The 14,079-nt window shown below is 46.5% G+C and overlaps 1 protein-coding gene across 6 annotated transcripts in view; it reads right to left on the bottom strand.

Moving 5' to 3' along the window:
- Positions 1-14,079, bottom strand: part of EPB41L4B (erythrocyte membrane protein band 4.1 like 4B) — a 117,611-nt gene that overhangs the window by 79,261 nt on the left and 24,271 nt on the right. For all 6 annotated transcript variants that reach the window (XM_036238962.1, XM_016130036.2, XM_036238964.1 and 3 more), the window contains exon 2: positions 4,937-5,041. In XM_036238962.1, coding sequence (XP_036094855.1) covers positions 4,937-5,041 — 105 coding nt within the window. The remainder of the gene's footprint in view (positions 1-4,936; positions 5,042-14,079) is intronic.

Raw genomic sequence — 14,079 nt, 5'->3', positions numbered from 1 at the left:
CTGTAAAACACATCGCTATAAAATGATCCCTTTTCAGAGGGGCTTAGGAATGAACTTACAATGGCCCCACCCACCCTCTACAATACCTGCCCCAGAGATGGGGAGGGAGGGTCCTGCTTGGTGGGGTTGTTATGACCCCTGCCCCAAATCCCTCCCACTCCTCTACCTGGCAGGGTCCTCTCATCCTCGGTGGTGCACCCCATGTTCGCCCTTCGCCTGATACATTCTTCATCTCATCCATGATACTTAGGCAGTCCTCCTCCAGGGTCCCCAAGTGGAGGGCTAAACTCACTCTATTCCAAGAACTGCTTGTCTGGCTCCTCCACCAGAATGTGGCAGGCAGGGACAGTGTCCAGCTCACTTCTGCGCCACAAAGCTGGGCACTGAGTAAGCTCCAAACCAAAGTATGCTGAACAGCTACTCCCTGAATGTTCTTTCACTGTGTGTGTCACGTTACCACATGCAATGAAACCAGTGGAAAGTCCTGGGCTTCAGAATGAGACCAGGTTCTGAATGATAACTCTAACCTTCGCAAGGTTCCTAATATCTCTGAGTCTCAGCTTCATCATTTGTAAAATGGGTCTGCTCTCTGGCCAGCTTTACGGATGAGTGATGAATGCGAAACATGAGTTATGAAAAACCTTCACTGAGATATGCTTGGCTCAATAAAGAGCAGCTATCTGACCAGGCAGTGAGGAAGTCGGGTGTGTGCAGGCCAGAGCCCCAGTTCTCAGAAAAGGGCTTTGGCACATAATAATAGAAGCCATGCTCGGAGCTATGCAAAAGTGAGATCTACAGAGAGGGCCCCCCCACTCCGCCCCCGCCCGTGGTCTTCCGGCTTTGACATGGAAAAGGAAACAGGAGGCCCCAGCCCCAACTGCTAAAAATAGGCGATGCCAATAGACTTTGGCCTTGCTTCAGGGCTGGGCAGGGCACTATGGAAACCAGGCTTGGCGCTTTGCAGGAAGCTGAGATAGAAGTTGGTTTCCACGAGATCTGTGCCAAGAGCCCTCCCCTGCCAGCCCTCTGATGTGGATGTCAGGGGCTGGCTGGGGGTGTCAGTCCTTGTGCGAGCCTCGATTAGGAAGTAATAAGCCAATGGCCAAGTGGACTTTGCCCTCAGGGCCTCCCTCCTTTACCCCACTCTCCCCAGAAACGTGCCACAACATCCAGTCTCCTGCTACCAACTCCATTGTACCAGGCCCTCAGAAATCAATGACACCCCAGAAACCATCACAGAGAACCCTCCCGAAGGGCTCTGGCTTAAATTACCAAGGTTTTTCCCATAGGCAAGGTGGCCTAGCAAGTTCTAGCTAACCTTCTCAGCATGTCACTGCTGGGCACTGTGATGACTTCTGGTCCCCCCCAATCAGCCTGTCAGATTATAAAACCCTTTCTCCTCCCTTAACTCGTTCGAGCCCTTCAATCTCCCTGAAATAGATGTCATCACCTCTGGTGAGCATAGAATATTGAAAAGAGCACTTCAACCTGAAATCGTAAAAACTGGGTTTGAGTTGAGCTGTGCTACTCACTAAGTGACTTGCCAAGGTCTAAGGCTCTGGGTCCATGATCTAGAAGATGAAAAAGTTTGACAGATGGCTCCTAATGTCCCTTCTGTGTGTGGCTAAAGACTAAGTCACTAAATTAAGAAGAGGAAGTCCTAAATCTGATGGTCTAATCAGAAAGGTTTTGTTTCTATACACAAACAATGAACCCCAGGGCAAATGAGCGAGCTGCCCCAGAAGGAAAAATAAGCTCGGAGGTCTACACGAAGGAGGAAAAATGCTTTGAGAGCTCAGGACATGCCGCATGACAGAGTGTCACCTGAGATGGTCCTTTTTTTTTTTAAAACCACCTGAGATGATTTTAAAGAATGGCCAGAAGTTGAAACGGGGTGGGAAAGGGTATTCCAGGAGGGGAACCAGCACAAGCGAACACACAGAGATAAATGTAGGCATGCTCAGCATCCAGCCTATAAGAAGCCCAGCTTATAAATCACACGGATGAGCAGAAGGTTCCTGAGAGTTGCCGCCACTGCACCTCTCCTGGATCCTTAGAGTCAGGCAGGTGAGGACCCTGCACCTGCTTCTGTGGGTCAGGAAAGCACATCGTGTTCACAGAGCTGGATGCTAGAAAGGCTTTAGAGCCTGCAGACTGTGAGCATCTGCAGGTGACTGGCCTGGGAAGGATGCCTGGATCCTGTCGTGAACATCCCTCCTGCCTCACAGTGACAGGGCACCGGCGGGCGGGACAGCCCGGCAGCCAAGTGAGCAGAGGTTCACAGCAAAGTCTTTCATAGTAGAGCCACATCCTTGGCTTTCTGGGAGTCTGAATGGCTGGAGCAGGGTCACCTAGGGATGAGGACATGCCATGAGGGCAACAGGTGCCTGGCTGTAATGACCGAAATGACAGAGATGCCCTTTCTACGTAGCAAAGATAGGCGCGGGAAACACACCTACCACCTCCGTTAGACTCAGAATCGCTGAACACTAGACCTGGAAGAGCTCTTGGGAGAACAGGTCCCAGAACCCCATTTTACAGGTGAGGAAACTGAGACCAAGGAAGAAAAGACGGCTTATCTAAAGCCCAGTCAAGGGCAGAGACAGCTAGGAACAGGGTCCAGTTCTGACTCCTAGTCCAGGGCTGAAGTCAAAATTCTGAAATCAAAAAATATCACGTATTACACAGGTTAAGATACACAGGAGAAGGCAGACTGCAGAAGAGTTTCAGGGAAGAGGAGGGCTGACAAGTGTCAGATGCTGGGGACAGAGAGGACAGCCCTAAATTTGGCATTCAGGGAGCAACTGGAAATGGAGCTGTTGATGCAGGTATAAGGAGGAAATGCTGGAGGAACAGGCTCACTCCCTCCCAGAACAGTACTCGCTGCTTTGTCTCACGGGGAAGACAAAACGAGCTTTAGCTAAGTGACCTCGGTCTTCTAACTAAGCAGGAGGTGAGGCCAACTGCGAGAGCAGTGTGGGGCCTGGATGCCAGGTCTGTGGTCGAGATTCAGAAGGGGAACCATGGGGCACTTAAGGGTCCACTAGAGGCTAACGAGGCTCCCAGAGCGGCTTGGGGGCTTGGACTTTGCTGAACCTGTGATCTGTGCTGGTGCCAACAGGCACAGCCTGCGACTCTCCAGCAATGCGTGGCAGCCTGGAAGCAGCGGAGGAAACAGATGGGCCTGAGTGTCAAGGGGAGGCCAGGGGGCAGTCATGGGGGCAGGAGAATCAAAGGGCAAGTGAAGACACAGGTGAGACAGCTGAGGCTTTGCCAAGTCAGGAGGAAGGCTAAGGCAGGGGGAGGCTGGGAGAAGCGGGACGAGACGGGAGGAGAGCATCAGGGGCCAAGCCCAGATGTAGAGGGACTGTAAAAAACGGAATCAAGGCAAGTTATCATGGAATGCAGACTAACAGAATTCCCGATCTTGGAGTGAAGAGGTGTCTAAGAGGACCCACAGTGAATCTGGGCGAGGTGTGGTCAGGTGAAGCTTTCATGGGAGAAAACAGTGTCCAGAATATTGTTAAGGATCAGCAACTTTTCGAGGTTGCCAGAGACCTTGAGGGAGTAAGACAGGGCTGAGGTCAGAGGACAGGGCACTGAGGGGCCCAACCTCAAAGGAAGCAGAATTAGACAGGGAGATGGAAAGAGAAGAGCTGGTCTGCCCCTCCCCAGGGCCCTGGCAAACCGGAGTTAAGAGTCTACAGCTGGGAGATGGAGACGGGATGAGGACCATTAACTTGAGGAGGTGCCTGAAGTGTTCAAAGCAACAATGGAGGGTGGGGGCCGGGGTGAGGGGATGCGCTGTCAGGAAGTCCTGAAGGCGGACAGGGGGCATCCTTTGGGAACAGGGGCAGGAGGCGCTGTAACCAGGATGTATTCAAGTCCCAATTCTACCATCGCACTAACATTCCCAGACAGACTCAACTCCCAGGCATCGATTTTGAGCGTCTTCACTTTACAACAGTCACATGCCCCGCCTCCCCCTCCCCCGGAAGTATCTAAAAAGTGTCTTTCAGGTAGAAAGGCTTAAGGATGTATGAAGGAGCTCCAGGTCTTTAGTTCAAGCATCTCGCAGGGAACCCGCCCTTTCGCACTGTCTAAAACAGCAATGCCTCTTCCTCTGTCTTTTCCTTTAGTCTGCTGTATATTTCCTAACATTTATTACTACCTGTTATATTATATATGTGTTCATTGCTTTATCCACAGTGCTTAGAATGGGGCCCAGTGCACAAGAAGCAGGCCATAAATATTTTTAGATTGTTGAATAAATCACCTGTGAAACCCAAAGGTAGATTTGGTTGGAGGGGGAGACTCTGAAGTCATTCCGGCTTTCTAAATGACTGATTCTGAGCTGCATCAAGTTCACTCACTCTAGCATCTCCACTAGGAAAAGTTCTGTCTCAGGCACAGCAAGGGAAGTCTTTGCTGACCTAACGCGACCTCCTGGAGCCTGCAAGATGGTTCTTAAGCAATGCCAAGACCAGCTCCGACCGCCCACCCCACCCCAAGCCTGGCTGGGATTCAGCCGTGCTCAAAGCGCCTGCTCTCTACGCCCAGCAAGGCTTCACAAGAAGATGGTGGTGAAGCCTCTTCTGCTGGTTAAAAATAAAAGCAGCTCCACTGAAAGAATTTCTGTAATGATTTCTACCTACTCTAGAAATGTACCTGTATTGCATCCTCATGCTTGGGAATGCTTCCCTAATGCATACCCACGTATGACATAAACGCTCTTCTTCTCTCCTGGCTGTCGCCCACCTCAAAGGTGGGGCATCGTGGACGCACTGCCCACGGGCACCCTCACCACCACCCCAATGCTCGTCATGGCAACATCACAGCTACACTTCTATGTTCCTCTACCAATTTCTAGCAACTATGGACCTGTGATTAGCATGAAAAGCCAATCTGTCCTGAAATGAATCAAAGGAATACATACCGTGACCTGGGCAGAGTCAAGGAACTGGAGGCCAAAGTAATCTGTTTCCACGAGGTCCAAGTGGTACACGATCTGATCAAACAAATCCTGGCCTTTGGCATGTTTCTGGAAGGCAATTGGATAGATGAAGATTTAGGATGTGATAGCTGAATAAGAAAGAAAAAAATGTTAAAATATGAAACAAAATCACTTTGCATACTGCAAATGTGTATGTTTAATTAGCTTTACTATAATACAAACTCATGATTAGATCTATGTGGTCCCAAAGACACAAAACAAAAACAGAAAACACCGAACAACAAGTTCATAGGAACCAACACCTTCCTATGAAAACTGGTAAATAAAGAGGGGGGAAAAATCAAGCATTGATCTTGCCTTTAGCTGTAGCACTGCGTAATCAAAGAGCAGATGACAGCATACACAAAAATTAACTCAAAATGGATCAAAGGCTAAATGTAAGAGCTGAAAGTATGAAATTCTTAGGATAAAACACAGGCACACATTTTCCTGCCCTTCGATTAGGCAATGGTTTCTTAGATATGACACCAAAAGCTCAAGCTACAAAAGAAAAAACAAACTGGACATCATCAAAATGTAAGACTTCTGTGCTTCAAAGGACACCAAGACATTAAGAAAGTACAAAGGCAACCCAGAACGGAAAAAGTTTTTGCAAATCATATATCTGATACGAGATTGCTATCTACAGTGTATAAGGAACCACTACTCAATAATAAAAAGCCAAATATTCAATTAAAAATAAACGAAGGGGACAGACAGACTGAGATAGATAGTTCTCCATAAGCCCAATTAGCACATGAAAAGACACCCAACATCATTACTCATTAGGGAAATGCAAATCAAAACCACAATCAGATACCACTTCACGCCCACTAGGATGGCTATAATAAAAAAAGACCAATAATGACAAATGTTGGAGAAACCGGAACCCTCATATGCTTCTGATGAGAATGTAAACTGTGCAGCTACTTTGGGAAACAGCCTAACAGTTTCTCCAAAAGGTAAACATAGTTACCATTTGACCCAGCAATGCCATTCCTAGGTAGAGACAGATTCGAGAAACATGAAAACATCATGTTCACACAGAAGCTGTACAAAAATGTTCACAGCAGCATTATTCATAATAGGCCCCAACTGAAAGTAAACCCGAACGTCTATCAATTGATGAATGAATAAATTGTGGTCGTATTTATAAAACAAACTATTATTTGGCCATAAAAAGGAATGAAGTTCTGACACGCATGTTAGAACATGGATGGACCTTGAAAACACTACACTACATGAAAGAAGCCAGTTGCAAATATGATACCACACGTCACATGAAATGTGCAGAACGAGTCAATCTAGAGATAGAAATTGGAGTACTGGTCGCTTAGGGATGTAGGGTTTGTGTGGTGACGGCTAAAGTGAGCACAGTTATCGCTGGATTTGTACCATTTCAGATAGATGAATTGTATGGTACATGAATCTCAACAACAACAACAAAAAAGCAAAGGAGTAGAACTTTCCTTTATAGAAGTGTTCCAACAAATAAATGAAGAAGGGATCATAGGACTGCAGTATCATGAATGTGCAACTTCTCCTGAATGGCAGGCTCTACGTAAGTATTGGGCAGCAGGGGCCAAGCAAACATCACGCACTTCTTGATGAGAAACACTCCACCACCTATGACAGAATCTGGCTCACTGTGCCTCTCCCTCTTCAGGAAAAAAAAAAAAAAAATCAATCCCGGGCTGATTCAAACACCAGATCCAACTGCCTGACTGCAAGGAATGCAGAGGAATGTTCTAAACTACCTGGGGCTGCCATCAGAGAGAGCGAGATCCAGCCTGTGGGAAATTCTAAAAACTCCTCAGGACGAATGACCCAATTTCTTCAACAAACAGAATATAGGGAAGAGAAGAGATGGAGGGGACACCTACAGATTAAAAGAGATTTAAAAGACATTTTTAAAAATAAAGCAAAGCTAAACTGCAACGTTCAGGGGTGCATACTCGGGAACAGAGTCAAGAAGTGGTTACGATCAAGCCTGGTTAAGTTGCTGCTCCTGGGGCCGGGAGGGCATGGGACTGGGAGGGTCTCAGGGTGGACTTCCGGCTGGCGGGCAGGGTTCCAGCTCTGGACCTGGGTGGTGGTACCAGGGCGCCTGCCTTCTTGTAATTCATGACACTGTACTTTTTTTTTTTTGGTAGGTTTGTATATGTGTTATACAAAACAACAGTGACAAAAAGTATTTAAAAAATCAAAACTAAGTCCCTAGATTTCCGCCTCTTCCCTTCAGACTCTTCCTCTTCTGGAAATACTTCTCTGAAGGCAACCGTTTGACAGAGAACAGACGGCTCGATGTGCAGTGATGTTCTCTATAGCGTTATCGAAGAAATAAGAGGGGAGGGTGGGCAAAAAGAAACAACTGAACTCCGATCACAAGGACACAGAACTGGGGCCACCAAAACTCTGGAGCACTGGCCATTACGAAGGATAATTATGAAGATGAGACAGAAATAAGGAAAATTCTTAGGACAACATTAGATAAATAGACTACAATGGAAGAAGCAGCTGTGATTCCAACTACACAAAAATATGTACATGTTATACATGGACTGCTTGATAAAACAGAAAATTTGCCAAAACTCCAATAGCTTTCAGGATAGAGAAACTGGGGATGGTTTTCTTCCCAAGGTTTTGTTTTTCATTTTTTTTTGTTTTTTGTTTTTAAACACTGATTTAGTAGTTGTTAGCAAATACAATTTTTTTAAAAAAAAATCACCATTCTGGCACTCTTCCTCCTAGCCCATAACAATCCATTTTCTGGATATATTTTTTCCTACGACGATCCAGCACTATTGACCCTATGCAACAATTATTATCACGGTGCCAATGGCTCATTAGCAGGTTTCCTACTGGGACAGAACTAGTTAGAGTGAAGCTTGAGCAGCAGGGTGTGGCAGAAAGAACTGGGCTAGGAGGAAAACGAGAGACCTGTGCTCTGGTCCCAGATGTGCCACTAACTACGACCTGAAACGATTCATAATTTGCCCAAATCCATACGGTGTTCTGAGCTTCTCCTGCACCTGCTAATGGGACAAGGTGCCCTGGACATATAGGGCTACCAACACTCGACTGGTCCTATATCCAACCTGCTCCCCACTTGAGTCTATTTTGGTTCAGGGCTCACCATCCAGGTATGTAATTTTAATGCTCATGAGAAAGAATTGAAAACAAACAAACAAAAAACAACAATGCAGTTCTGCACCTGGCAGATGAGGGAGATCAGCCAAAGGTTCTCTATAGGTCATTCCAAATCTTTTCTGATGTCTTTCTAAAATTTAGAAAGAACTCAAGGTACAGGCTGGGAAAAGGACTTTTGCAGGGGTGGAGAGTCCCTTCTGACAAGCCAGTTTGGCTCCTCTATCAGCAGACCCTCCGCCTGACTTAGAGGTGGCAGACAGAGGCTCTGGCGGATAGGAAATACCATTTTTATTCACCTATAAACACCTCCCTCCACCTGCCTCCCTACGCCGAATATGCTCTTTCTTCTCTTCTGCTGGAAGAGAGAATTCCCAACGGCCCTTTCCAGCTCCAAAAAGAATCTGATAAAATTATGAGGGCTGGAATAGAGAGGTATTCAAAACAGAGGTTCTGGTGGCTTAAGGGTAGGGCGGTCAAGGCCACAGCACTTGAACCCACCATCTCTCACTTCTTTCGGCCTGCAGAGTATCCACTCTCAAAACTGAGAAGGCTCCAGAGAACTTATGTGCACTGCCCGCCAGGACAAACCACCTGAGGCAGCCCCTAGAAGCCCCTGAAACTGTCACCTCAGACTTAGCTCAAACATTCCCTCCTTCAGCGGCCTTCCCAGCTCTACCCTCTGCCCCTGGGCAGCAAGTGCTCCCTCCTCTGTGTTCCCACATCAGGCCCTTTCTTTTATGGCATACACCTTTCACTGCACCACAGCTGCCCGCCTGATTTCAGACTGAGCACTCCCTGAGGGCAGGTCCAGCTGTGTTCATCTGAGCACCACCTCTCCTTCCCTCCATCCCCAAAGCACAGTGTCTGGCTGGCACACAGCAGGTGCTCCATAAATGTTTGTTTGCTGGATGGACGGGACGGACGGATGGATGAATGGATGGATGATGTGTGGAGTCTGGGGCCAAGAAACAGGTTTTCTGGATGGGCTGTGAACAAACAACAGACCGATTATTTCACAAGCGGCAGGACTAAAAATGAGAATACACTCATTAAAATCTTTTCAAATTAAGTATGCCAGGAACAAGCGCCTAGGGAACCATGCTGCACTTCCAAGGCCATTTACCTAAACACAATTTTGTGGCCATTACGTAAAGTGCTGTCTAGCGGTTACAATAGGATATCCGTTAATGTGACAAGATTCGAAACCATTCTTTGTTGCCTCATCATTAACTAGATCTCCCCCTCTGTGCCGAATCCTTCATTCAACAAATATTTACCAATTGCTTACCAAATGCCAGCCATTACTCTAGGTACTGGCGTATACTGGGGTCACAAAGTCTCAAAGGGAGTAGCTATACAGCAAACCCTCACCGAATAGGTCCTCCCTGAGGACCAAAGTCATCGAGACCGTAGGCAGCAAACCACTCATCTCCCTGCCTTCCTAAGCAGAACACACTAAATGTAAAACCTCACGAAGTCCAAATCTCCATTCTGGACTGCCACAATGCTCCACGAACTTGACAGCACAATGGCAAGCCGTCTTCAAACACAGCAGGGTTGAGAGTGATACCCTTGAACCTTGCATCCACCTTGCCGAGCTCTTCTTCCTCCCATCTCAACACATCACTTTTCACAGGGACCAATAACCACTGGTTTTGAGTCAGCATGTCTCTCTGTAGCAACTCCTTCTGCTCTGACAGCAGCTAAAAATAACCAAGCCCATTAAAATCACGTGTAAAATAAGAGTACAAGGTTGCCAACTAAAGATTGAGCCAGGCAGGCAGCCAGCAGGGAAAGGTATGGACACTGTGATATCTTTGCCGGCCAGCCAGAGGTTCCCAGCCATGCTCCTGATAAGGAAGACTGCTGGACAACTGATGTCTTAATTGTCCCCCCAAATAAATGAACTATCCTGACTCTCTTAGATAAGATACAATGGGCAATGTCTTACTGCAACCTGACCCAAGCAGACTGTCACAGGTCGACTGTGGTCCTGGAAGAAGAGAGAAGAGAGAAGCCAATCCATCCAAATCTCACTAGTTTCAACAGCCTAAGACAAAAGGCATAGCGGGTATCTTTGAAAGGAAGAAATAAGCTGCGTGTGAGTGTGCCAGTCCAGTGTACACATCTTAGCTGTGAACTAAAATGGAAAGCATGGCATCTGGGCAGTGAAAGGACGTTAGGAGCCATCTCCTTGGAGGCACACGAGGTCTCCTCCACCCACCTGCTCCACATCCACCAGATGGCATGTCCCTCTGCACCCATCTTCAGAAAGGCTCTCCATCCTTTACCATGGCTCAGGCCGCATCACCCCGTATGGACCACAGCAACGCCCCCGACTGGTCCCGCTACCTCTAGTGCCTCCGTCCTACACTTGTCTTCCCTGTGTTTGCCAGAACGGTCTTCACACAGCCTTCATCTCAGTTGCTATTTTTGCACAGGAGCAACCACCGGAGGCTCCTCAGCTTAGTGTCGGGGACTTTGCACAACCAATACTGCCCGACCCAATACTCGTTCTGTCTCCCTCGGGCCCACACGTGCCCTGGCTCCGGTCAAATGCTGGAACGTGTTCTCCAGCTACGACGCACACCCAAACGTACACAGTGGTCCCACCCCGTGGCTTTGCCTGGGTGCCCTCCTCCTATATCCCACTCCTCTCCCCTCCTGCAGCAGACCAGTCCCCATGGCCAATTTCGAGTCAGCACTACACTTGTCGGCAGCACCTTGTCACGCTCGTCTTGCCTGTGCCCCATCTGATATTCTGAAGCTCAATAAACATAACAGCTGACGTGGATTAAGGAGACTCCTCAGTCCCCATGACTGTCCTCGAAGGACCCACTTTTCAGAACTCCGATCCTCTTGGTCCATCTCCACCGGGAATTCGCTAGAGAAAGCTGGGACTTGAGTGCAGAACCCTGATGCTACCATTTCCCCATCTGGATCCCTTATCATTCTAATGCAGGCTAGAACCCTGGTGTTTTGGGAATCATGCCACGCTGTGGCCTATCCTTACAACTAATGAAAATGCTAGGCCTCATACACATGGAATATTACCAAATTCCAGATGCTTATATATGAGTTTAAAAAAAAAAAAAACCAAACTAAAATATTGTGGTGAACATTTCTAAACCGAAGTGCAGGCTTTTACATTTGTTCCAATTAAATTTCATCTAATTAAATTGGCCCATGATTCATCCTGTTAAGAACATGGGTTGTAGGCTGTTATCCCATACACCAGTCACTGATACCAATTTTACAACACGTGGGAAATTTGATATATAGGAGGGAGTGAGGGATGGTGATGGGAGCTGGTGTCTTTCTTCGGTTCTCCGGGATCAGAGCCACCCATCTGATGGTGGCCTCACCCCGGTCATGAATACACACAGTTGTACCAAGGTGGGCCATGCTCCGGACTCTCAGAGGCAAAAATGGGTTGGAAACCCAGTTCTGCCTTTTCTAGCAATATGACCACGACCTTAGGCATCCCCATGAGTCTCAATTTCTTCATCTGAAAAATGAGGACTCTTATCTGTTCCGTCAACCTTGCTAAGTCATTGCATTCATAAAAAAGCAACGAAGTAAATGAGCATACACTGTAAACTACAGTGTCCTATACACACAAAGGAATTATTATCACTTTCATCCAAAGCTTATTTCTCTCACTTGTCCACAGGAATAACACAAGGTGCTTTTTGTCAAATGCTTAACAAAAATCGAGGTACAGGAAGTCCATGACAGTAGTCTAGTAATCTCGCTTAAAGAAAAATTGAAGCTAGTGTAGTTCGGGGATTTTTGTAAACATAAGTTGGTCCCTAGAGAACAATTCTTTCTTTCCAAGTTCTTAACACCCTTAGTTTAAGTAACCTTAACACTCTACCTAGGATCATCAGTTGGCTTCCTGGTCAGCAGTTCCCAGAAGGCATCTGCCTCAAGGCCTGTTTCAACTGTTTCTACGAAATGCTAATTTCATAGTTAGTTACTAGCTCAGCCCCAAAACCTCACAACTTGGTAACTTGCTAGTTTTCTGTGAGCCTTAGTAGGACACTAGCTATCACACGCACACACGAAGTGGTCCAGGGGTCTCTGTCCCCACTGTTACCACTTCTTCAGTCATCATAAACAATGTAAACGGTTTACTCCAGGATGTCATAAACACGACCAGCTAAAATTACCAAATAAAGTTACCTTGAAAGTTCAACATACAGAAGTCCCCCCTCATCTGTGGTTTTGTTTTCTGTGGTTTCAGTTACCCTCAGTCAACTACCGTCTTAAAGTAGTAAAGTAAAAATTCCACAAACGATTCATAAGTTTTAAATTGCGTGTTATTCTTATTGGGTTGAAATCTCCAGTTGTCCAGCTTGGTCCCACCTGGGAGAGGCTCATCCCTCTGTCCAGTGTCCTGACACTGCAGAAGCTCCCTATCTGTTCATCACTTAATAGCAGTCTTGGTTATTAAATCGACTATCGCAGCATCTTAGTACTTGTGTTTAAAGAACCCTTATTTTACTTTATAATGGCCCCAATGCACAAGAGGAGTGATGCTGGGAATTCATATATGCCAAAGAGAAGCCGTAAAGTATTTCCTTTAAGTGAAAAGGCGAAAGTTCACAACTTAAAGGAAAAAAAAAAATCACAGGCTGAGGTTGCTAAGATCTATGGTAAGTCTGAATCTCCTATCCGTGAAATTAGGAAGAAAAAAAATCTGTGCTAGTTTTGCTGTCGCACCTCAAACTGCAAAAGTTATAGCCTCAGTGGGTGATAAGTGCTTAATTAACATGGAAAAGGTATTCAATTTGTGGGTGGAGGACGTGAACAGAAAATGTGTTCTGATTGTCAGCACCGTGTTGTGCCACAAAGCATTGAACTTCTACGAAGATTTCAGCAAGGGATCTCCTGACCTGAGTGACCACATTCACATAACTTTTATTACAATATATCGTTGTTCTGTTTTATTATTAGTTATTGTTGTTAATCTCTGACTGTGCCCAACTTACAAATAAACTTTATCATAGGTTTGAAAGAAACACACTATATACAGGGATCGTTACTATCCCTAGTTTCAGGCATCCACTGGGCGTCTGAGAACGCATAAAGGGAGGACTACCGTGCCATCTCAGCCATCAGCAAGATTTGGTGACTCCAAACCGAAATGAAGTGACGTAAAGACCCTTCAGAAATCAATAATCTGTTGGATTTAGAGCCAGGATGTCCAGTTTATAAATTCCCCCTTCCAGCTAGGAGCGAGTCAATGTTTCCCAAGGTTCCATGATCCCATTTTGCAGAGCAGCAGACTTAGCTTCAGACAAGTTATGTGATCACGTTCATAGAAGTAGCTTATAAGGGGCAGAAACAGAATCAGGACCTAGCTTTCCCGATTCTTAGGAGACGATTCTTTCTACCTCATCACACTGCTTCTCTAGTCAACTCGTTTGCCTCTTTGGCGCCAGGCACATGCAACGAACATGTCCTGCAAACAAGGAATATTTCTTAAGCCCAATTCAACACAGAGATACTGAGCACCTCCTTCATGAATGGTCTGAGCCACGGCTGGGATACAAGGCCACAAGGTCTAACGTGTACAGACCTCATGGTGGGGAGGCCATTCCTGTTTCATTTGGAGGAGAGAAAAGCTGTGGAAGAATGGAGAGTCAATTTGCTCACAAACTAACACAGAAGCCAAGACACTGTAGTGAGGGGGGACAAAGACAGTCTGGGCGGCTCATGGAAATTCAATTCTGGTAAAACAGAGCACATGTTATTCATTTCCTGACTTGCCTGGCTAACAACCTCTTGGCAATCAGAGGAAGCAACAAAAACAACTGCCCTTAATTTCGATGATCAAGGAAGTAAGAACAAAAATCCTAGAAGAAAGTGACTGTCCTCTTGGTGTGAGTCAGTGAAAAGAGAGACCTGGTGATCAGCTCCACCGATACCCA

This window comes from Rousettus aegyptiacus, unplaced genomic scaffold, assembly GCF_014176215.1.
Source record: "Rousettus aegyptiacus isolate mRouAeg1 unplaced genomic scaffold, mRouAeg1.p scaffold_m13_p_3, whole genome shotgun sequence".
Taxonomy (NCBI): Eukaryota; Metazoa; Chordata; class Mammalia; order Chiroptera; family Pteropodidae; genus Rousettus; species Rousettus aegyptiacus.
The sequence above is the reverse complement of the archived record's forward strand: the minus strand, read 5'-3'. Positions and strand labels throughout refer to the sequence as shown.